The sequence below is a fragment of the Salvelinus alpinus genome, chromosome 22 (assembly GCF_045679555.1).
Source record: "Salvelinus alpinus chromosome 22, SLU_Salpinus.1, whole genome shotgun sequence".
NCBI lineage: Eukaryota > Metazoa > Chordata > Actinopteri > Salmoniformes > Salmonidae > Salvelinus > Salvelinus alpinus.
In genome coordinates, this window is record NC_092107.1 from 3,424,958 (window position 1) to 3,450,108 (window position 25,151).

At 41.4% G+C, this 25,151-nt stretch overlaps 2 protein-coding genes across 4 annotated transcripts; both read left to right on the plus strand.

The window, feature by feature from the left end:
• Positions 1-4,518: 4,518 nt before the first annotated feature.
• On the plus strand, positions 4,519-10,243 carry LOC139548790 (TLC domain-containing protein 1-like). Its single transcript, XM_071358645.1, has 4 exons — positions 4,519-5,096; positions 6,415-6,497; positions 7,737-7,819; positions 8,561-10,243. The coding sequence occupies exons 1-4, from the start codon at positions 4,891-4,893 to the stop codon at positions 8,957-8,959; spliced, it is 771 nt and encodes a 256-aa protein (XP_071214746.1). The 5' UTR covers positions 4,519-4,890; the 3' UTR covers positions 8,960-10,243.
• Positions 10,244-16,133: 5,890 nt separating this feature from the next.
• LOC139548789 (ras-related protein Rab-34-like) lies at positions 16,134-23,957 on the plus strand. 3 transcript variants are annotated; one of them, XM_071358643.1, is made up of 11 exons: positions 16,134-16,601; positions 17,293-17,396; positions 17,841-17,932; positions 18,084-18,149; positions 18,348-18,449; positions 18,543-18,607; positions 18,742-18,793; positions 18,903-18,984; positions 19,368-19,458; positions 19,622-19,729; positions 23,078-23,957. In XM_071358643.1, exons 1-11 carry the CDS (start codon positions 16,472-16,474, stop codon positions 23,143-23,145), a joined length of 960 nt encoding a protein of 319 aa, XP_071214744.1. In that variant the 5' UTR covers positions 16,134-16,471; the 3' UTR covers positions 23,146-23,957. The 3 variants fall into 3 exon arrangements, with proteins under 3 accessions (XP_071214744.1, XP_071214743.1, XP_071214745.1); XM_071358642.1 differs by having other exon boundaries at positions 16,365-16,601; positions 18,081-18,149; XM_071358644.1 differs by lacking the exon at positions 16,134-16,601 and adding an exon at positions 16,712-16,848 and having other exon boundaries at positions 18,081-18,149.
• The last annotated feature ends 1,194 nt before the right edge of the window (positions 23,958-25,151 follow it).

A 25,151-nucleotide genomic window follows, 5' to 3' on the forward strand; every position in this document is an offset into this window, starting at 1 on the left:
TCTGAAAGGTTTTGTATATACAGTGTATATGATCTATCATATGATTATCCTTATCTGACTCAAATACGATACCCTCAGATTGTTCTGATGTCTTGATATGAAACTTTTTTAAGTTGCATCTATTTTGAAATATCTACATTGGTCAGTCCTAGTTAAATAAAATAAAGGTAAAATAAAAAAAATGATTTTTAATTCTGTCATGGAAATAAATGTATTTCATATGACCAAGTCATTTATGGTTTCTATTCCTTTAGTTTTCCATGCAGACCAATTTATCTGTGGATTCTGAAAAGCTATCCAAGGATTGTTCCGTAGGGTTGTGTTTTTAGGGAGTGATATTGGTTCTTGTAGAATACATTTAATTTTCATCCATATTATTTATACTGTTCTTAACTATGAAGTTGTTAATGTTCTGAACTTAATCCTTTGAAAATAGACACTTGAAAAGATTCTGGGGATGAGCATGAGCAACTTCAATATGTACCCATTGCTCCTCTTTAGTGCATTTAACTAAATGTCGCAAATAAAAGCCTTGGGTGGGGAGTTGATACAATTCCATGTCTGGAAGGTTAAAAACACCCTCAGACTTAGGAAGATGTACAACTTTCCTTTTTATTCTATGGGTTTTATTTTATTTGCCCTTATAAAATCTGTTATGAATGCACCTCTGTTGCCCTGTAAGAAGCAGGTGTGTGTAATTGTAATTAAGGGTGGGGCCTCTTAGTAGGCCTACCTTGTGCACACAATCTTGGCCATTCAGGAGGCCCCCCTTCACCTAGTGAAGGTTATTCTGTGAAAGGAGGATGAGAGTGGGGGAAGTGTACTTTAGTCCAAATTCTATGGATCAAGATTTGCTCATCCAGAAGCGGCGCTCCTAGTGGCCGGGGACTTTAATGCAGGCAAAATAAATCAGTTTTACCTAATTTCTACCAGCATGTCACATGTGCAACCAGAGGAATAAATACTCTAGACCACCTTTACTCCACACACAGAGATGCATACAAAGTTCTCCCCCGCCCTCCATTTGGCAAATCTGACCATAATTATATCCTCCTGATTCCTGCTTACAAGCAAAAACTAAAGCAGGATGTACCAGTGAATCGCTTGATACGGAAGTGGTCAGATGATGCGGATGCTACACTACAGGGCTGTTTTGCTAGCACAGACTGGAATATGTTCCGGGATTCATCCAATGGCCATGTCCCAACCAGAAGCCATGGATTACAGGCAACATCCGCATCGAGCTAAAGACTAGAGCTGCCACTTTCAAGGAGCGGGACACTAATCTGGACGCTTATAAGAAATCCCGCTATGCTCTCAGACGAACCATCAAACAAGCAAAGCGTCAATAAAGGATTAAGATTGAATCCTACTACATCGACTCTGACGCTGTCAGACTTACAGAAAACGTTTCACCTCTGTCATTGCCAACAAACGGTATATAACAAAGTATTGAGATAAACTTTTGTTATTGACCAAATACTTATTTTCCACCATAATTTGCAAATAAATTCATTAAAAATCCTACAATGTGATTTTCTGGATTTTCTTTTCTCATTTTGTCTGTCATAGTTGAAGTGTACCTATGATGAACATTACAGGCCTCTCTCATCTTTTTAAGTGGGAGAACTTGCACAATTGGTGGCTGACTAAATACTTTTTTGCCCCACTGTAAGCCCTAGAAGAAAATGTAACCTCCGGTTCCAGGTACATTAGGATGACGGTCCGATGTCAGAAGGATTCAGATAATAACTACAGAACGAAGCCAACCTCAGCATGAGCTTTGGTTGCGAATGGTATGAACTTTGAACTCTTATTCGCTACAGAAGTGATACCTCCTAGCCGTTGAGTTAGCAGCGGCCGCTGTAAACATGGGCTAGGAAAGGACAGACAGAGTATCCCGTCTACCACACAACAACGACACTACAACGTTTCTTGTTCACCAACAGAGACACTCTTCAAAGGACTCTGTTGGGCAACACGGCCTTCCATCTACCACCAACCTATTGAAGCGCAGCTCAGAGTAAATATTTATTGCATTTTCCTTTTCCAAATGGCCGGTAATTTAGAGAATGCATAAGATTCTGTATTTACGGTAGAGTAGCTGCCTACGGCCCGATAGAGACATCGCTTCTCCCTTTGTTCTTCAGTCCTCCCGCTCTTTCACTCAAACCCAACCCCCTTTTCTTTGTGTAACCAGCTGTCATATCTGTTCTGTCCGCTAGGGACGTTTTCCTTTATGACATAATTTGTAATCAAGGTATGATTAATTCTGTGTATATGTAATTCTGTGTGATTAGTTAGGTATTTAGTAAATAAATAATTAAACCCAATTTTGTATTGCTGATTCAACTTGTTAGCCAGGGTTCGTGAAGATAACCAAGAATTTACAACTTTCAGATGAGACTGAAATAAGGTGACGATTAATATTGACTGCTATTGATGTAAAATATTACTAGTCTTTAAGAGTTTATTCGGAAGATAACTGCTCTATAAATATAATTTTGTGGTGCCCCGACTTTCTTGTTAATTACATTTACCTGATTAGCTCAATCAGGTAATATTAATTACAGAGAAAGGATTTTATAGAATAGCATGTCATATCACTTCATCCGGCATAGCCAAAGACACGACACTGCCCTTTCCCACCTGAACAAAAGGAACACCTATGTGAGAATGCTGTTCATTGACTACAGCTCAGCGTTCAACACCATAGTGCCCACGAAGCTCATCACTAAGCTAAGGACCCTGAGACTAAACCCTCTGCAACTGGATCCTGGACTTCCTGATGGGCCACCCCCAGGTGGTAAGGGTAGGCAACAACACATCTGTCACGCTGATCCACAACACTGGGGTCCCTCAGGGGTATGTACTTAGTCCCCTCCTGTACTCCCTGTTCACCCACGACTACGTGGCCAAACACGGCTCCAACACCATCATGAAGTTTGCTGATGACACAACAGTGGTAGGCCTGATCACAGACAATGATGAAACCACCTATAGGGAGGAGGTCAGAGACCTGGCAGTGTGGTGCCAGGACAACAACCTCTCCCTCAATGTGAGCAAGACAAAGGAGCTGATCATGGATTACAGGAAAAGGTGGGCCTAACAGGCCTCCATTAACATTGACGGGGCTGTAGTGGAGCGGGTCGAGAATTTCAAGTTCCTTGGTGTCCACATCACCAACGAACTATCATGGTCCAAGCACACCAAGACAGTCGTGAAGAGGGCTCAAAAAGTTCTACAGCTGCACCATTGAGAGCATCCTGACCGGTTGCATCACCACCTGGTATGGCAACTCCTCGGCATCTGACCATATGTCGCTATAGAGGGTAGTGTGTGTGCAGCCCAGTACATCACTGGGGCCAAGCTTCCTGCCATGTAGGACCTAAATACTTGGCGGCGTCAGAGGAAAGCCCAAAAAATTGTCAGAGACTCCAGTCACCCAAGTCATAGACTGTTTTCTCTGCTACCGCATGGCAAGCGTTACCGGAATGCCAAGTCTAGGACCAAAAGGCTCATTAACAGCTTCTACCCCCAAGCCATAAGACTGCTGAACAATTAAAGAAATTGCCACTGGACTATTTACATTGACCCCCCCCTTACCTTCCATTTGTCTTGTACACTGCTGCTACTCGTTGTTTATTATCTATGCATAGTCACTTCACCCCTACCTACATGTACAAATTACCTCGACTAACCTGTACCCCCGCACATTGACTCTGTACCGGTAACCCCAGTATATAGCCTCGTAATTGGTATTTTGTTGTTACATTTTATTATCTTTAACTTTAGTTTATTTGGTAAATATTTTCTTAACTCTTTCTTGAACTGCACTGTTGGTTAAAGGCTTGTAAGTAAGCATTTCACGGGAAGGTCTACACTTGTTGAATTCGGCGCATGTGACAAATAACGTTTGATTTGATTTGAGTGTGCATGCCCTGGGATGTTTCCACTGTTACACCCTCCACCTCACTTCCTTTTCCCCTCCCCCACTGGGGCCAGAGAGGCCAGCTGTGGGGAGTGTATGCTCTGTTTATTGAAAAAGTGGTGGGAGAACAAGACAGTGGTTTATGGAGCAGTACAGGTTCTCACTAATCTAGGGGGTGTTAGTTTCACTCTTTTCAAAGTTAGCTGTTAGTCTAAACAAATTAGTGCTGGATTTGTATTTACATTTTAGTGAGAAAATATTTTGTTTCAGATCTGTGCTGTCGTTGGCTAACAAATTCAATTGAAGTTGACAAATTCCTTCTTTGTATCAAACCTCATAAATTCACATTTTATACAGCCTGATCTGTGACGGTGATCATTTTCCAGAGAAACAAAGAACATTGTTTCATAGTAAGTTAACAATATATACCCATATAATGTTTTTAGCCCTGTCATATAGTTTAATCTTCTTGTTTGTATTTTGTTAAGTAAGATGAGTGGCCCCTCCCTTGATTCTCTTGTTTTCTGGAAGTAGGCCACCACCCACACCACTCCCTCTCCACCACTCCCCCTTCCCTCTAGTCACAGTCAGACACGAACAGACTGGTTGAGTGGCAACACACTACGAGAGGGGGAACACATCTGTGGAATTGGAATGAGCTGTTTAAGGGAGCCCTAGCTAGCCTCCCTCTGAGCCTAGGAAGTGTGTAACGTGAGACAAGCTGCGCCTATTCTCAGTGAGTAGTTCTGAAAGCACAAGGGGGAAATACCATATCTAGAACATTGACTCCCTTCAAACCCCTGGAGCTGTGACTGTCCTGAGGAGAACTCTCCCCTCACACGTACTCACCAACGGACCGTGGAGGTGTGAGAAGAGCCGTGGCGATAAGCAGCTGACGTGAAACAGACGAAGAACAAGGAAGAAGAGAGTAAAAAGAGAGAGAGGGGTAGGAGAAGAAAATGGAGGCCTTGCTTCCTGTGTTGCAGCGGCACACTGGACTGTCTGTGTTGGTGTGCGCTCTGATGTTCCGGGTGGCCCACCGACTACTACAGAACCTGCCTGTGCCCAAAGTGGTGGCGGTGGATGACTTCCGCTCCTGGAAGTGGAGGAACCTCTCGGTCTCTATGGTCCACTCCCTCCTGACAGGGACTTGGGCTGTGACCTGGTGAGTCACTCTCTGCACTGGGACACCATTGTTCGTTCATAGTGGATCCACATGACGTTGTGTTATTTAAGGGTGTGTGGTGCAGAGCAGTAACACTCACTGGCAGGGGAGAGGGGGAGATGGGGGAGACAGGGGAAGGGTGGGGAGACTAAGGCATTCTCAAGTGGGGAGTTAAATACCACAGTACAGCTTACAAAATGGCATCCTCAGGAAATAAATACTTGTTGAGCTCTGCAATACCACAGATGGAACAATGAGACAGATATTTTACCAAATGCATAAATGTGAAGCATCCGCTTGGCGTTTCCACTCACTACCAAATATGGAAGATGGAATGAGATGGATTTTGTCCGACATTGTCATTTTCTCATTGACGAAACATTTGATCTCTACAGTTTTCTGTTCACAAAACTAGAATCTGTTACGAACAGAGTGGACTAAGTTTTGTAGACTTTACCCTTTACCAAAGGTTTTTGAAATTGTGCTGTTTATGAGTGCAAAGGCGAATTATTGCACACACGCACTTCACAGAGAAAGCATTCCCTAATGGAAATATGCAAATGTATGCTAGAACACACCAGTAGGATCTCGCTAGCTGGTGCTTGGCTCTGCCCACCTCCTTGCTTATTCTTCCCACTATGACTAATTTGTTACCATTTGAAAACGACAGGCTGTGGTCTAGATGAGCAAGATGAGGTGTTAATGTCATGCTTGTAGTTTAGAGTAGCTGATTAGGGCAGTAAATGTTCCCCTTTGTAGTTAATAACTATCAATATGTGTCCGAGGTTAGCCAAATATTGAGTCAGCAACGATGGCGCCTTAATCAGATTCAGATTGTGGCAGTTTAGAAAGCACATCTGTTTTGACATTAGAAAAATAGCCTATTCTTGTGAATCCACTCAAGTCAATTAGCCTACCTTAGTGTCACGCCATAGACAAATATATATATTTTTTAAACGATCCAATCATGAGCTTGGTAAGTAGCCTATTTCAAAGAGAGCAAGTAGGTGAACTGGAAAAACCTGCTGGCTAGACTGTCGTAAAAGCTGTTATTTCATTGTTACACACGTTTTTGTAGTACAAGTATATATATTTTTTTACATATAGCTATGCTACTTGTATAGCTAGCTGACTACAACACATACATACATTGGCAGGCTATACAATATAGTATACTAATAGATGTATCAACAGTTGTTTCATAAGAAAGTGAAAGCAGCTATATTCAACAAGCTGCTTGGACAAGCGAGCCATGTGCGTCTGAATGAGAAGAACTCAGACCTAACTGTCTATAACCATGTATCCCTGTCCTCTCCAGTGTGATCATCTGGCCTGAGATGGCAACCAACATTCACTCCTTCTACACGGCACCAGCCTACATACTCATCTGCATCTCATCAGGTCAGTCACTACCCCTTTAAAGATGGCTGCTAAAAGAGCTGTGTGAAATAGTTAATTCATTCCCAGTTTACCTTTATTGAACTATGAACATTGACCACCACTGGTATGGGAGAGTAGGGTTCATCGTGGGGAATCTGTAAACATGCTATTTTGAGACTATCACTCCAATGTTGAACATTGTTATAAAGGCTTCAGTCTGGCTTGATCAAATAAAAAAAACAAGTTAAAAGGCATGGAATGAATTCGGAGCACGTGCTCACACAGAACACACTATACTATCCCCCTCCATCCCTTTTTCCTAGTAAAAGCTGGTATATCCTGGGAAACTAGATACTCTCCCACATTTCAGTGGCAACCAGGTTGAGAGAATGAACAATGCAGATCCGCCCATCTCACCGGGCTCAAATAGGGGATGGGCCACACCCTCAGATCGCTATGGGCACCAAAACTAATCCCCTAAAGACCCAGCAGTCAAGAGCGCTGCTGAAAGATGTGATGACAAGATGTGACTAGTGTTGGGTGATATTATTCCATGTGTCTCGCATGCATGCAGGTCTAAGGAGAGCCAGCCTGACAACCACAAACCTTCCGTTCCATTGAGACAGTTTGGCTTATATAGAGGTTAACACAACACTCATTTTGAAATCCAGTGTAAAGCGGTTTCTCTGTGTTTGCCTATCAAGTGTAATACATATGATAACTAGGATGGACTATGCCAGTACAGTCCAATATATTTCTCTACACTGATGTACATAGGACAGGGAAGTCCTGACCATGTCTTTCTGGTACCACTGTTATCAACCATTTAGATGGCCTTCATCTGTTGTTTGGACCATGATAAGTAATCCATAGAAATAGAATCTCAGGCTCTGTTCCAATATCCACACTGCATAGAATTTAAATGAAGCAATGTATTGGGCATGCATTCAAAGGGGTATGCTGGTATGCACATTGGAACATGGCCTAAGATTAGATACTGTATCTAAAAGCTATCTAATATATCTGCACATTGACTTGGTACTGATACTCCATGTACAGTATATAACCAAGTTATCGTTACTCATTGTGTATTTATTATTACACGTTTTACTTTTCTATTGTTTCTCCATTTTCCAAGGGCCCATAATGAAGCATTTCACTGTTAGTCTACACCTGTTTATGTGATGAATAAAATTTGATTTAGGGCACTCCAAAAGGCCTAGAGAGACCGAGGCATTGATTTTTACTTTCCTTTGACAGGATACTTTGTTCAGGATGCAGGTGACATCATCCTAACTGGACACGCAAGAGGATCCTGGGAGTTCTTAATTCATCATGTCCTGGTAAGATAATTGACTTTTTATTGTTTCAGTTTGTACCCACTACCTGGTAAGATAATAAAAAAAGAGACCATATGTAAGTGGTTATAGCAGCTACTGGTAGATTGTGTCTGAAGGTTAGATACACAGTATTTAAATGTTGTTTTATGGCCTTGTGAAACCAGACTGATCGCTGCACTCACACTTTGTTTCAATTCACATCTATGGAAGTGAAACAATGTGAGCTGTGAAGGAATTTTAATATTGTATGCTGCTAAGAGATATCGCAATCCTCCTTGGGGGATTTTAATGTGTCAGTAGTGGAATTTTAAAGGTGCCACAGCGAGGGCCTATTCTAAATGAATGCTCCTGTGTGCCTGTCCACTGACTGCAGGGGAGCAACACCCACCATTGTGTGGGGGGATCTGTGTTGTGTTGAACACAGTGCATCTTGCCACTGATCAGAGGCACACACTGAGCTGCGCTTCCCTGTGTCTCTGATCAGTCAGTGGGCATGTATGTCCCAACTTCTCTAACATGGCACATACTGGAACATCTAAAGACCACTAGTTGATCGTGATAGTTGATAGTGTTTTTTGGGGATCCATTAATCATAAAGTATATTCAATAAATTCAATATAAATAGTTTTTTCTCCAGTTTTACTATTGCAAAGATTACGGTATCCCAATAGCCTTACTGCTGTAAGGTGGCAGAGTGTCATTGGTATATATTAACCCCTTTCTCTCTGTCCTTCCCTTCCTCAGGTGCTCTGGTGCTTCCTGTATTCTCTGTACTCGCACCTCTACGTGGCAGGTGCTGTGGTGGCTCTCTTTGTGGAGGTTAACAGTGTCACCCTGCATTTGAGGCTAATGCTGAAGCTAGCATCACAGCAGTCGTCCCCTCTGTACCAAATCAACAAGTTCCTCAACGTCTTCACATATGTCGTCTTCCGCCTCAGCGCACAGTTCTACCTCACGTATTACATCGTCCAGAACTACTCCTGGATGGACAAAGGAGGCTACTTCCTGGTTACCATGACCCTCATGAACACCATGATCCTGATCTACTTTTATCGTCTTCTCCGTGCCGACTTCTTCCCCCGGAGCAGGCCTAGCATGGCGCTAAATGGCACACACAACGTCAAAAAGTTCTTCACTGAATGACACCGAGAGCGACATGGCTGTAAACTGGCGGTTGTGTTTGTTTTTTGTTTTGTTCGGTTACTGATATCATTCCTCATCAAGACGTCTTATCTGGATGCATTGTCAAGTTGTGTCTTCACAACAACAACCATAACAGAGCTCTGTTTCTCAACAGCTCGTGTTGTAGTGAGAGGCAGCCAGGAAAGGATGGGGACAGTGGTACATTCCCTATGTTTCTCTACTGATGATTATGCCCACTGTGGCTGTAGATCCCTCACAGACACCCAAACAGGGCAGCATAGAGTTAGAGACTGGTCCATTCACACTGGCTGGGAGAATCCTACTAACTTACCTCCAGGATACTGTGCCACTTTTGCTTCTGATCATAGCTAATACATGTATTTAAAATACAGGAATGTATGTGATTCATGTGGAATGCTCTTTAACAGAAAAAATACTTATAAATGCTACCATAATTTTGTGAATATATACAGTAGAGAAACAAACTGCCAAAGATATATCAGGCATCACCTTGGTGTTGTACATCCCACCCCACAAACTCGGTCAGCTGTCTCTTAGCAACATAGTTTTATTGAAATTTCCACTAATAGGATTTTGTTATATACAGTATACAGTATATACTATTCATAACTATAGTACAATCAATATTTTTGACATTGTAACAAACTGTCAGACAACATCATTTTACTTTCATTCTTCCGTGCTTGGTCTCAACAGGTCAACACCAATATGTGGGTGACCAGCATTCTTACAACAGCGACCATTCATTCCATAAATCTAACATAGTGAAATGCATGTATCCCATTGAAAGTAGCTGAATGTATGGCCAGGTCTACATTTTCTTGAGGTTCCAAGAATCACTTATATTTCTCTTTTAAATGATTTATCAAAGTGAGCCAAACTAAAACGGACAGCTCCAGAGGATGGGTTAGCAATGGGTTTTGGTAAGTCATAGTAGTGGCTATACCACAGTTCCTTCTCAACAACCTTCCCTAGATAGCCCGTTCAGTATGTTTATAGATGCAGTGTTGGGGAAGATACCAATTACTTCACATTAGAAGAAGTTAAGGTGGACTAAAGCTACCCTTAAGAAAAATATAGTTTCTGTAACTAACGTTACTTTGAAAAAGTAGTACATTTTTCATGAAGTAGTTTAGATGAAGTTATGTAAATTTGAAATGTCATAGACTCTACAAATTGCAAGAACAGATGATCACTTTGGGGTCATATGGTAACATGAAGTGTAATTTAACATATTAAACGCAACAATGTTTCCAGTGTGAACGAGGCAGGTCTGATGCTGAAAAAGAAAGGAAATGATTGGTGAAGTAGACAATCTTATATTTTTGCAAATAAAAGTAGTGTGTAGTTCCAGTAGTTACAGTTGAAGTCGGAAGTTTACATACACCTTAGCCAAATACATTTAAACTCAGTTTTTCACAATTCCTGACATTTAATCCTAGTAAAAATGCCCTGTCTTAGGTCAGTTAGGATCACCACTTTATTTTAAGAATGTGAAATGTCAGAATAATATTAGAGAGAATTATTTATTTCAGCTTTTATTTCTTTCATCACATCCCCAGTGGGTCAGAAGTTTACATACACTCAATTAGTATTTGGTAGCATTGCCTTTAAATTGTTTAACTTGGGTCAAACGTTTCGGGTAGCCTTCCACAAGCTTCCCACAATAAGTTTGGTGAATTTTGACCCATTCCTCCTGACAGAGCTGGTGTAACTGAGTCAGGTTTGTAGGCCTCCTTACTCGCACACGCTTTTTCAGTTCTGCCCACAAATTGTCTATAGGATTGAGGTCAGGGCTTTGTGATGGCCACTCCAAAACCTTGACTTTGTTGTCCTTAAGGCATTTTCCCACAACTTTGGAAGTATGCTTGGGGTCATTGTCCATTTGGAATACCCATTTGCGACCAAGCTTTAACTTAGTGACTGATGTCTTGAGATGTTGCTTCAATATATCCACATCTTTGTCCTTTCTCATGATGCCATCTATTTTGTGAAGTGCACCAGTCCCTCCTGCAGCAAAGCACCCCCACAACATGATGCTGCCACCCCCGTGCTTCACGGTTGGGATGGTGTTCTTCGGCTTGCAAGCCTCCCCCTTTTTCCTCCAAACACAACGATGGTCATTATGGCCAAACAGTTCTATTTTTGGTTCATCAGACATTTCTCCAAAAAGTACGATCTTTGTCCCCATGTGCAGTTGCAAACCGTAATCTGGCTTTTGTATGGCGGTTTTGGAGCAGTGGCTTCTTCCTTGCTGAGCGGCCTTTCAGGTTATGTCGATATAGGACTCGTTTTACTGTGGATTTAGATACTTTTGTACCTGTTTCCTCCAGCATCTTCACAAGGTCCTTTGCTGTTGTTCTGGGATTGATTTGCACTTTTCTCACCCAAGTACGTTCATCTCTAGGAGACAGAATGCGTCTCCTTCCTGATCGGTATGAAGGCTGCGTGGTCCCATGGTGTTTATACTTGCGTACTATTGTTTGTACAAATGAACGTGGTACCTTAATGCGTTTGGAAATTGCTCCCAAGGATGAACCAGACTTGTGAAGGTCTACAATTTTTTTTCTGAGGTCTTGGTTGATTTCTTTTGATTTTCCCATGATGTCAAGCAAAGAGGCACTGAGTTTGAAGATAGGCATTGAAATACATCCACAGGTACACCTCCAATTGACTCAAATTATGTAAATTAGCCTATCAGAAGCTTCTAAAGCCATGACATAATTTTCTGGAATTTTCCAAGCTGTTTAAAGGCACAGTCAACTTAGTGTATGTTAACTTCTGACCCACTGGAATTGTGATACAGTGAATTATAAGTGAAATAATCTGTCTGTAAACAATTGTTGAAAAATTACTTGTGTCATGCACAAAGTAGATGTCTTAACTGACTTGCCAAAACTATAGTTTGTTAACAAGAAATTTGTGGAGTGGTTGAAAAACGAGTTTTAATGACTCCAACCTAAGTGTATGTAAACTTCCGACTTCAACTGTAGCTGCACCGCTACATGGCAAAAAAGTTAGAAACTACTGAAAACACTACATAGATTTGAATTTAGGTCAACTCGTAATTTAACTACTGAAAACACTACATAGATTGGAATTTAGTTCAACTCGTAATTTAACTACTGAAAACACTACATAGATTTGAATTTAGTTCAGCTACCACCAAGCTGCTGCAAAATGTAGTTAAATTACAAGTTGAACTACATGTACACTAAACAAAAATGTAAACGCAACATGTGTTGCTCCCATGTTTCATGAGCTTAAATAAAAGATCCCAGAAATGTTCCATATAAACAAAAAGCTTATTTCTCTCATTTTGTGCACAAATTTGATTACATCCCTGTTAACAAGCATTTCTCCTTTGTCAAGATAATACATCCAGCTGTCAGGTGTGGCCTATCAAGAAGCTGATTAAACAGCATGATCATTACACAGGTGCACCTTGTGCTGGGGACAATAAAAGGCCACTCTAAAATGTGCAGCTTTGTCACAAAAAACAATGCCACAGATGTCTCAAGTTTTCAGGGAGCGTGCAATTGGCTTGCTGACTGCAGGAATGTCCACCAGGGCTGTTGCCAGAGAATATAATGTGCATTTCTCTACCATAAGCCAACTCCAACTTTGTTTTAGAGAATTTGGCAGTATGTCCATGTGGGCGAGCGGTTTGCTAATGTCAATATGGTGAACAGAGTGCCCCAAGGTGCCGGTGGGGTTTTGGTATGTGCAGGCATAAGCTACAGACAACGAACACAATTACATTTTATCGATTGCAATTTGAATGCACAGAAATACTGTGACGAGATCCAGAGTACCATTGACATGCCTTTTTTTAAGGTATGCATTGAACGGATGTGGGTGGAGCAATGTCTACATAAGGGTGCAAATTAAAAACACTCACAAAAGTTCTGATGAAGCTGATCCGTAAGGCTTAATAAAGAGCAGTGATACTAGCAAGAGCAGTGTGCAGGTTTCTTATTTTTTCTCTCATGTTATTCAATTGTTACCATGCACCTGCAACAAATATAACTTAAATGTGCGAGTGCCTTCTGAATTTTGAAGGTATCTGTAATTTATTTATTTCAATTGACTGATTTCTTTATATGAACTGTAACTCAGTAAAATCTTTGAAATTGTTGCATCTTGCATTTATATTTTTGTTCAGTATAGTTAGTTCACTACTCCCAAACACTGTATAGATGTGACTCTGGGCTGGCTGGACTGAATGATGTGGACAGAAATATATGTAGAACAACTGTGTACAATACATGGTTAGTGCCTTGTTTGGTTGTTTTTGGGGCTCATGGCGCAGCGGTCTAAGGAACTGCATCTCAGTGCTAGAGGTGTCACTACAGACCCTGGTTCGATTCCAGGCTGTATGACAGCTGGGCGTGATTGGGAGTCCCATAGGGTGGCGCACATTTGGCCCAGCTTCGTCCGGGCTAGGGTTTGGCCAGGGTAGGCCGTCTTTGTAAATAAGAATTTGTTCTTAACTGACTCGCCTAGTTAAATAACGGTTAAATAAATACAATTTAAAAACATTTTTTGAAGAGCTATATGGGCTTTTGCCAAATAGTTAAAAAAATAAAAACATTGCAGAATACAACCAAACAGATATCGAAATGTAATGGTAGGCCGTGAACATTTACAGAACATGCCTTATGGTTACTTACTGTAAAAAGTCTAATATAGCTTAAGATATAATACATTATAAAGCAATTGAGTGACTCGAAGATGACATCTCTATTTTTAATTGTTTATTTTATGTGCCTTATTAAAACTTTGTAAAAGCCATTTCTTTGTTGAATGCAACTTCATGATCTGTTTAACAATTTGTTAAGGAAGGAATACGTTGCCAAACTGTTTTGAATTATAGTCCCATTCATAAAGATAAAATATTTCATGGATCTATGCTGCCCTCTAGAGCTGTTTTGTATGAACTAAAGCAGGGGTTCTAAAACTTTTTCAGCCTGGGACCCAAATGAGAAATTCTGTGTTTTCCTGGGACCCAAGTTAAAGAAAATATGCAACTATACATAAATAGTGCTACATTTCATTGCCCGTATGCCAAAAACAAATGCAATATAGTCAAAAACAAACAACAATGAAATTAAATATCCATATAAATATCTATAAATGTTTATTTTCCTCCATAAAAACACTCTTACATATCTGTCTAGGTTGGAATTGTTGCTGTTAAAATACAATAAATCATTTTCATTCTGAACTGGAATAAATGGATTGATCACATCACACAGATGAAAAACAGAACACACACACACAGGCTCAGTTTTTGATAGTGCAACCCTAAGTAACAGTACAGACAAAATGTTCAGGCCTGTATAAATTATTGTTGAAAGAAAGTCTAGGTTGGAACTGTTTCTGTTAAAATACAATACATGTTTTTTATTCTGAACTGGAATAAACTGATTGATCACATCACACAGATGTAGACCAGAAAACCCCCACACAGTCCTAATGAGAGCATGTCTATTCTGGGCTCTGTTTTTGACAGTGCAACACTGAGGTTATGCTCAGCCTTGAAACTGTTTCTGTACTTGTTTTTTAAGAGAACCCTGACTCGCACATGTACAGTTGTAGTCGGAAGTTTACATACACCTTAGCCAAATACATTTAAACTCAGTTTTTCACAATTCCTGACATTTAATCCTAGTAAAAATGCCCTGTCTTAGGTCAATTAGGATCACCACTTTATTTTAAGAATGTGAAATGTCAGAATAATATTAGAGAGAATGATTTATTTCAGCTTTTATTTTTTTCATCACATTCCCAGAAGTTTACATACACTCAATTAGTATTTGGTAGCATTGCCTTTAAATTGTTAAATTTTTCAAACGTTTCGGGTCGCCTTCCACAAGCTTCCCACAATAAGTTGGGTGAAGTTTGGCCCATTCCTCCTGACAAGAGCTGGTGTAACTGAGTCAGGTTTGTAGGCCTCCTTGCTCGCACATGCTTTTTCAGTTCCGCCCACACATTTTCTATGGGATTGAGGTCAGGGCTTTGAGATGGCCACCACAAATACCTTGACTCTGTTGTCCTTAAGCCATTTTTCCACAACTTTGGATGTATGCTTGGGGTCATTGTCCATTTGGAAGACCCATTTGCGACCAAGCTAAGTGTATGTAAACTTCCGACTTCAACTATATGTGGTGCCAAACTGGCCCAGAACATATATATATATATATACTGCTTTCTCAGTCAGGCAGGAGACTGCTTCCCGCTGTAGATGAGCAACCCAGAACTGTGTGTTTGCATTTTGCTTCAATCAGTTAATTCCAGTTAAGAATAACAATTATTATTGTATTTTAACAGCAACAGTTCCAACCTAGAGTAGTTTTCAACAATAATTTATACAGTAAGATGTACTGGCCTTATCATTTTTCATCTTCATCTGTACCGTTACTAGGGTTACACTATCAGTAGCTAGCTTGCTTTGGCGAATGTTGGCTATTAGCTGTGTACAAGGCCAGCGGATTGTTTGAAAGAGAAACTCACATCTACTACTATGAGAGTTAGTTAGTACTCCCTTATTTCTGCTTATCATCCATCACCTGTTATAAAATGACAGCAATGGCTTACTAGCTAACTTACTTTTCAACTGTCGAAGCACTGTTTCCTGAAGCATTATGCCGTTTTGAAATAACTCCCAGAGTTTACCATCATGCTGTGGATGTATGGTCAAGACGTGTCGTTTTATTAATTTGTTCGTTAAGAGACTCATTCCTTAGCCCTTCCACACACAACACATTGTGGGCGCTCTTCGTTATACGTTTGTATGAAAGAGAGAGAAATTAATCGCTGTATATGCGTTTCATGACAATTGAGCTCAGTAAATCAGAACTTGTAGCTAGCATGAGTCCATTTGATGACAGCGGCGAGTGATGGCGAGTGGGAATGACAAGTCGATGGCAGACAGCGCATCATCTGCTGCTGAACCACAGCGCTGCATCGTGTGTGTCGCGGAGTGATCTTCAACAAAACGGCAGAAAAAAGATCCGGTAAACCGCGAAGCACACTCGCGCATCTGCCAAAGTGATCAAAGACCACTGCGTAAGCAGAGAGCGCAGATGCACTTGGCTAAATCAATTCCAGTAATTAATGAAATAATTATACATTTACTCTCACTCGTCGCGACCCACTTTAAGAAAGGCTGAACTAAATAGTTTATGAATGCTGGTGCAAATGCAAGACGAATATTCCACCTCCAATAATGAAGCTTCAAAACTAAATGTACTGCATTTTGCAAGATTTGGAGTTAAATCCCTGCCTAATTGTAATTTTCCATTGGCTACTACTGGTAAGACACCCGTCACCTCCCTGTATCCACGAGACAGGAAGTGTCGATGAGCATAGAATATAGAAAAAGTGGCAAAGCAACGTAGGTCTACAGTAAATATCAAAGGTCAGAAAACCCAGCGTTCTATCATCGGAGTATGGTGCCAATGACTATAATGTTGGATTGTAGCCTACATGATTCTGTACAATAAACAATGTTGCAAAAAAATGCATGTTTGTGCTACACTGTGTCCAATGATATCTGCCGCCAGGGGGACTCGACCCGTGCTGAACATACTTCCCAAATTCCAACGAGAACCTGGAGGTGAGTCAGAGTCAGTGGTCCGCCTAAAAAACAAAATAATTTGCAGACTACGTTTTTCCCCGCTCACTTCCGTAGATCGAGTCTATTTAGTGTAAGCAAATACGGTGAGTGTTTTAGAAAGATTAGGGTTAATTTATGTGAAATCCTCAAATCTAGAAACCAAACTAAAAGTCAAAGCATTGTTTTTATTGACTGAAAGACGGTTACTGCTCCGTGACGAAAGAACTCCATCCCGTCCCGTTACAAGGTATGTAAGTCCAGTGACATCCCAGTTTGGACTCTGTTCCAGTTAGCACCTTTTTTATTTTGCATTTGTAGACAAAACTTCGGTTTTGTTTAACCATCTTGGGAGGTCATGTTTCAATGTGTCCCCGTGTTTTGGTTCTTGAAGAGCATGATTACAATTATAAAAAGCAGCAAGACTATTTTTTACAATCTATTCTCGTTTCAATATGAATTAGCTATATTGTTGTAAACAGATTCCAGTAAATATTTGTCTTTGTGCACAGAACAATAGGATTAAAATAGAGATTAGTGGATCATCTCCAGAATGTAGGAGTTACTGGCTGCTGACTCATAGGCTAATCATGTAGTGGCTTGTCATACCACGTGGCATAGGCTACTCTTGCTCGTAATTTTCATGTTAATAAAACCTAAATCTCTCTTTCCTTATTTGTTTTTTACCCTCTAGGTCTCTCTGATCACTGTTATCTTGGCCTAATGTCTGTCCGAGTGCCATCCATGAGTGTGCTGCCTCCTGTTCGAAGGGACCGCATCATTGCCCAGCTTCCTCAGGTAAGCATCTTACATGCTAGCAGTCAAAACAATAATTTGAATGTGTTCAAGCTTGCAAAGCCACCGGTAACACTTTACTTGACACAAGAATTCATTACAACATCAACAAAACAAAGGATTTAACCTGTTATGGCTGCAGAAACAACCTTTCAAACGAATGGAAATGTCTTGGCATGGCAAAAACGAATTTAAATAAATGTGAGTTTTGACACTCTTATGTAGGTGTCATAACCAGCCATAAAATAATGCAACATATGTCACAACAGATGTAAATATATGGGTCATGACAGTGTTATGACTATGTTATGACAAGTTATGTCAGCTGTTATGACACATTATGACATGGTTATGGTCGTGTCATAATGTGCTATGACACTGGGTGTCAAGTAAAGTGTTACCAAGCCACCAATCTCATAAAGCTGTTTTCATTATGTTCTAATCTAGTTTTACAGTAAGAAGGCTGCTGTGCACACTAAAGATGAGTTCAACTCCAAAGTGAAGACTGCCTGCCAGGAGCAACGCACTGGCACAGTAGGGTGGGTAGGCCACAAAACCTTTTCATGTTCAAGATAGACAGGTTTATATAATATATTTTATATAATGCTTATGACATTATGAGGGTGGTATGTTGTGTCTCATTGGGATCTTTGATTGTCTCTCTGTCTGTGTCTCCTTCTCCTCCAGTAGGTTTAGAATTGCTAAGGTCATAGTGGTTGGTGACCTGGCTGTGGGAAAAACATGTCTGATTAATAGGTAAGCAAAGCTTGGATACTGCTGATGCGTAGTACTTGATTGCAGTATGAGTCAACTGGGCAGTTTTGGTGAATCAATAACCAGATGGAATGCACAGCGTACAGCAAACTTGAATACCGTAGGTTGTATTTTTTCTAGGTTGTTTGTAAGTACAGATTGTCAGACAATTTTCCTAATATTTCACGCTTTTATCATTAGGTTTTGCAAGGATGCATTTGACAAGAACTACAAGGCGACTATTGGCGTTGACTTTGAGATGGAGCGGTTTGAAGTGTTGGGGGTGCCTTTCAGCTTACAGTTGTGAGTCTCTTTCTACTGGTGTGTTCTACAGTATTAATCCCCAGTATTAATAACCTGTGTCCCTTCACTCACCAATATCTTTCTCCTCTACAGGTGGGACACTGCGGGGCAGGAGAGGTTCAAGTGTATTGCTTCCACATACTACAGGGGAGCTCAGAGTAAGGGGGGTTTCTCTTTTGAACTGTTTTTATGTTTCCATATCATTCATTATGACCTATAACATGTTGCCATGTTCTTAGGGACAGATGTGATGATGTTTGAGTTTACTAATGAAGTTAATTTTGTTTTCCAGCTATTGTTATTGTGTTCGATGTAAATGATGTGGCATCTTTGGGCCATGCAAGGTAAAATACATTAGAATCACCTGACATGACTATGGATGTGCATTTCAGCTGCACGTGTGCTCTGTAAACTCTATTTAACATATTTGAATGTCACTGTGTTTATTCACAGGCAGTGGCTTGAAGATGCCTTGAAGGAGAATGATCCTACCAATGTCCAGCTTTTCCTGGTGGGCACAAAGAAAGACCTAAGTGTATGTGTTTACTCTTTTGATATACATTCTTCAGAGGCACAATTGATCCGTTTTAGTCTCTCCATTTCAAGATCATACTTCATGATGAGGATACAACTTAGCCACTTCTTAACCACTGTTCCAGTATTCACCTCTGTTCCAGTGGTATGTTGTTGCTTTAGGGAAGGTCAAATATGGATTATTTGGATAAAGGCCAACGGCATCAAGTATCCATGTCTTATTAAACACCGTACCACAGGAATGCATTTTTCCAGAAGTCAAAGTTCAGACTATATACTGGATACTAAGATATTGAAAAAGCTTCTGTATAAAATGCATGGAATACGGTATGTTTTTTTTTCTATTGGGTTTGTATTTTCCTCTTCTCTATGCTATTTCCTCAGTCTCCTGCTCAGTACTCTCAGATTGAACAGGATGCCATCGAACTGGCTGAGGAAATCAAAGCAGAATATTGGGCCTTGTCATCATTGACTGGTGGGTGGGCTAATACATCAAATCAATGTTGAGATTGGTAGCAATATGATAGGATGCAGCCTACTTGTTTGTAAGGCGGTATTATCAATTATCATAAACTAATTGTTTAAACATCTGAGGAACAAATGTGTCTTCATGTTTTTCTCCTCCTGTTTTGTTGTAGGGGAAAATGTGAGGGAGTTTTTCTTCCGTATTGCATCATTGGCATTTGAGGCCAACGTTCTGGCAGAGCTAGAGAAGAGTGGATCAAGGCACATTGGGGACGTTATCAGTGAGTATACAGCTGTACACTGTTAAAATATGGAAACAAGCGTTACAGTGCCTTGCAAAAGTATTCATCCCCTTGGTGTTTTTCCTATGTTGTTGCATTACAACCTGTAATTTAAATAGATTTTTATTTGGATGTCATGTAATGAACATACACAAAACAGTCAAAATTGTTGAAGTGAAATAAAATAAACTTAAAAATAAGAAACGGAAAAGTGGTGCGTACATATGTATTCACGCCTTTGCTATGAAGCCTCTAAATAAGATCTGGTGCAACCAATTACCTTCAGAAGTCACATAATTAGTTAAATAAAGTCCACCCGTGTGCAATCTAAGTGTCACATGATCTCAGTATATATACATACACCTGTTCTGAAAGGCCAAAGAGTCTGCAACACCACTAAGCAAGGGGCACCACCAAGCAAGCGGCACTATGAAGACCAAGGAGCTCTCCAAACAGGTCAGGGACAAAGTTGTGGAGAAGTACAGATCGGGGTTAGGTAATAAAAAAATATCAGAAACTGTGAACATCCCACAGAGCACCATTAAATCCATTATTAAAAAATTGAAAGAATATGACACCACAACAAACCTGCCAAGAGAGAGCCGCCCACTAAAACTCACGGACCAAATCTCACGGCAAGGAGGGCATTAAATCAGAGAGGCAACAAAGAGACCAAAGATAACCCTGAAGGAGCTGCAAAGCTCCACAGCGGAGATTGGAGCATCTGTCCATGTCACGCCCTGGCCTTAGTATTCTTTGTTTTCTTTATTATTTTAGTTAGGTCAGGGTGTGACATGGGAAGTTTGTGTGTTTTGTCTAGTTTAGGGTGTGTGTATTGTTTAGGGGGTGTTGTATAGTGTATGGGGTTGTGTTCAGGAGAGAGTTCTAGGAAAGTCTATGGTTGCCTGGTTTGGTTCTCAATCAGAGACAGCTGGTTATTGTTGTCTCTGATTGGGAGCCATATTTAAGGCAGCCATAGGCTTTAGGTGATTGTGGGCGATTGTCTATGTTGAACGTAAGTAGCTTGTGTGTGCACTTTCGTTTGTAGCTTCACAGTTGTTTGTTGTTTTGTATAGTTTGTATAAGTGTTTCGTTTCGTGTTCATCTTCGTCGTAAAATAAAAGAAGATGTATTTATATCACGCTGCGTATTGGTCCACCGATCCTTCTCTCCTCTCCTCGTCCGAGGAGGAGGAAGAGCTAGAGCACCGTTACAGAATCACCCACCAACCTAGGACCAAGCGACGGGGGAGAGCGCAACAAGGAAACCAGGACTCGTGGACATGGGAGGAAATATTGAACGGAAAAGGACCCTGGGCTCAGACAGGGGCATATCGCCGCTCCATTGAAGAGAGGGAGGCAGCTAAAGCCCAGGAGCGGTGGTTTGAGGAGGCAGCAAGGAGACGTGGCTGGAAACCCGAAAAGCCTGTGAGTAAACCCCAAAAATTTATTGGGGGGGGGCTTAAAGGGAGAGTGGCGAAGTCAGGTAGGAAACCTGCGCCTACTCCCTGTACTTACCGTGGAGAGCGAGAGTACGGGCAGACACCGTGTTACGCAGTAGAGCGCACGGTGTCTCCTGTACGTGTGCACAGCCCGGTGCGGGTTATTCCACCTCCCCGCACTGGTAGGGCTAGATTGAGCATTGAGCCAAGTGCCATGAAGCCGGCTCTACATATCTGGCCACCAGTGCGTCTCCTCGGGCCGGCTTACATGGCACCAGCCTTACGCATGGTGTCCCCGGTTCGCCTACATAGCCCGGTGCGGGTTATTCCACCTCCCCGCACTGGTCGGGCGACGGGGAGTATTCAACCAGGTAAGGTTGGGCAGGCTCAATGCTCAAGGGAGCCAGTACGCCTGCACGGTCCGGTATTTCCGGCGCCACCTCCCCGCTCCAGCCCAGTACCACCAGTGCCTACACCACGCACCAGGCTTCCTGTGCGTCTCCAGAGCCCAGTTCCTCCTCCACGCACTCTTCCTGTGGTGTGTGTCTTCGGCCCGGTGCCTCCAGTTCCGGCACCACGCACTAAGCCACCTGTGCGTCTCCAGAGCCCTGTATGCACTGTTCCTTCTCCCCGCACTCGCCCTGAGGTGCGTGCCCTCAGCCCGGTACCTCCAGTTCCGGTACCACGCACCAGGCCTATAGTGCGCATCGAGAGTCCAGTGTGCCCTGTTGTTGTTCCCCGCACTAGCCTAAAGGTGTTCATCTTCGTCGTAAAATAAAAGAAGATGTATTCATATCACGCTGCGCCTTGGTCCATTCATTCACCTCAAGACGACCGTGACAGTCCATAGGACCACTTTAAGCCGTACACTCCACAGAGCTGGGCTTTACTGAAGAGCGGCCAGAAAAAAAGCCTTTGCTTAAAGAAAAAATAAGCAAACACGTTTGGTGTTCACCAAAAGGCATGTGGGAGACTCCCCAAACATATGGAAAAAGGTACTCTGGTCAGATGAGACTAAAATGGAGCTTTTTGGCCATCAAGGAAAACGCTATGTCTGGCTCAAACCCAACACCTCTCATCACCCGAGAACATCATCCCCACAGTGAAGCATGGTGGTAGCAGCATCATGCTGTGGGGGATGTTTTTCTTTGGCAGGGACTGGGAAACTGGTCAGAATTAAAGGAATGATGGAGCGCGCTAAATACAGGGAAATTCTTGAGGGAAACCTGTTTCAGTCATCCAGAGATTTGAGACCGGGACGGAGGTTCACCTTCCAGCAGGACAATGAACCTAAACATACTGCTAAAGCAACACTCGAGTGGTTTAAGGGAAAACATTTAAATGTCTTGGAATGGCCTAGTCAAAGCCCAGACCTCAATCCAATTGAGAATCTGTGGTATGACTTAAAGGTTGCTGTACACCAGCGAAACCCATCCAACTTGAAAGAGCTGGAGCAGTTTTGCCTTGAAGAATGGGCAAAAATCCCAGTGGGTAGAGGTGCCAAGCTTGTAGAGACATACCCATTAGACTTGCAGCTGTAATTGCTGCAAAAGGTGGCTCTACAAAGTATTGACTTTGGTGAGGTGAATAGTTATGCACGCTCAAGTTTTCTGTTTTTTTGTCTTATTTCTTGTTTGTTTCACAATAAAAAATATTTTGCATCTTCAAAGTGGTAGGAATGTTCTGTAAATCAAATAATACAACCCCCCCAAAAAAAGTATATTCCAGGTTGTAAGGCAACAAAATAGGAAAAATACCAAGGGGTGAATACTTTCGCAAGCCAAACATTAATAACATCACTTCTCTCTCCATGTTAACCCTGACTAGGTTACAGACAGGCCCTTGTATGAGTAACATAAGAAACACATAAGAGCCTTTTTTCATGCAAGTTTATTTGTTTGTTTCAGAAATTAACAGTAATTCAAACAACGTGTATGCAACATCAAAGAAGAAACAGTCAAACTGTTGTCAATGAAGACAAACACGTGACTACTACAGTAAAAAGGTACCAAAGCATAATTTCCTCAGAAGAGAAACTGAGAACCACGGACCACTCCCAGACACATGGAATTTGCAGTGAGAGCTAGCAGACAGGACAGAGACTAGTGCCTTCACAGGCATTTGATTTTCATTTCTGCTGGCCCGGAAAGAACAGCTCCTTGGTTGGATGTGGATTCCTGTGGTGCTTGGCTTATTTTTGCCTATCTATAGTTTCGGAATATAATTTCCTCTATGTCATTGCACTCCATACTGTACAATTCCAGTTTTTGAGTGTTGACAGATTATCGCGTTACTGCTTAAATGGCTATGGATTATGGACAACCATGGATGTCTTCAAATACCTAATATGGATATTTTTAAGACACCACCATTAGGCCTATTAGATTTTCTACAGTGTTGTTTTGTGTAGTGTTGTTTGCATGCTATATGTTTTTTGCACAATTTGTAACTATAGCATAGATGGGAACTCGTGACTCCATCCTGGGAGGTTATATTATGCTAGCTAAGGAGTATGAATGCATTGTTTGGATAGTCCTATTTTTAACAGCACAGAGGCGTTCATACAGTGTGAGAGATGTGTATTAGTCAGATGTACCTCGTCTACGTTAGATAGAGACAATAATATAACTGAGAATGATTCATTTTGAATTATATGCGATATTTGAATGACTGATCTTATATTATCCCTCTAGTTGAATATCAGAATCAGAGTGAAATGTGCATACATACGTATGTCTAATTGTCCTTTTAGACAAGAAATATTATTAAAGTTTTTTTTCTAATATGTTTAATTGCAGATGTAAGTTTTGACTCTATAAAGATATACTGTATATTCAAAACTACTACACTTAGCTCAAAATATAGATATAAGCTTTAAAATCACTGCTCTGTATCAAATCAAACTGCTGTTTACCGGTAATTAGACTAATTCAAAGTTATTATTAAAAGTTCCATATAGGATGAGTCACTAATCTGTTATTCAATTATGTTTTATAACGGTTTGTCATATTAGCCAAGACCTCTTAATTTGAAACAATAATACATACAGTGGGGAGAACAAGTATTTGATACACTGACAATTTTGCAGGTTTTCCTACTTACAAAGCATGTAGAGGTCTGTAATTTTTATCATAGGTACACTTCAACTGTGAGAGAAGGAATCTAAAACAAAAATCCAGAAAATCACATTGTATGATTTTTAAGTAATTAATTTGCATTTTATTGCATGACATAAGTATTTGATACATCAGAAAAGCAGAACTGAATATTTGGTACAGAAACCTTAGTTTGCAATTACAGAGATCATACGTTTCCTGTAGTTCTTGACCAGGTTTGCACACACTGCAGCAGGGATTTTGGCCCACTCCTCCATACAGACCTTCTCCAGATCCTTCAGGTTTCGGGGCTGTCGCTGGGCAATACGGACTTTCGGCTCCCTCCAAAGATTTTCTATTGGGTTCAGGTCTGGAGACTGGCTAGGCCACTCCAGGACCTTGAGATGCTTCTTACGGAGCCACTCCTTAGTTGCCCTGGCTGTGTGTTTCGGGTCGTTGTCATGCTGGAAGACCCAGCCACGACCCATCTTCAATGCTCTTACTGAGGGAAGGAGGTTGTTGGTCAAGATCTCGCGATACATGGCCCCATCCATCCTCCCCTCAATACGGTGCAGTCGTCCTGTCCCCTTTGCAGAAAAGCATCCCCAAAGAATGATGTTTCCACCTCCATGCTTCACGGTTGGGATGGTGTTCTTGGGGTTGTACTCATCCTTCTATTCCTCCAAACACGGCGAGTGGAGTTTAGAGCAAAAAGCTCTATTTTTGTCTCATCAGACCACATGACCTTCTCCCATTCCTCCTCTGGATCATCCAGATGGTCATTGGCAAACTTCAGACGGGCCTAGACATGCGCTGGCTTGAGCAGGGGGACCTTGCGTGCGCTGCAGGATTTTAATCCATGACGGCGTAGTGTGTTACTAATGGT

Coding starts and splice junctions, on each gene's coding strand:
- LOC139548789 (XM_071358642.1), top strand. CDS start 16,472: ATGATTCTGTACAATAAACAATGTTGCAAAAAAATGCATGTTTGTGCT. Junction 17,933..18,080: donor CAACGCACTGGCACAGTAGG/GTGGGTAGGCCA, acceptor CTTCTCCTCCAG/TAGGTTTAGAATTGCTAAGG. Junction 18,794..18,902: donor GCATCTTTGGGCCATGCAAG/GTAAAATACATT, acceptor GTTTATTCACAG/GCAGTGGCTTGAAGATGCCT.
- LOC139548790 (XM_071358645.1), top strand. CDS start 4,891: ATGGAGGCCTTGCTTCCTGTGTTGCAGCGGCACACTGGACTGTCTGTG. Junction 5,097..6,414: donor GGGACTTGGGCTGTGACCTG/GTGAGTCACTCT, acceptor TGTCCTCTCCAG/TGTGATCATCTGGCCTGAGA. Junction 6,498..7,736: donor ACTCATCTGCATCTCATCAG/GTCAGTCACTAC, acceptor TTCCTTTGACAG/GATACTTTGTTCAGGATGCA.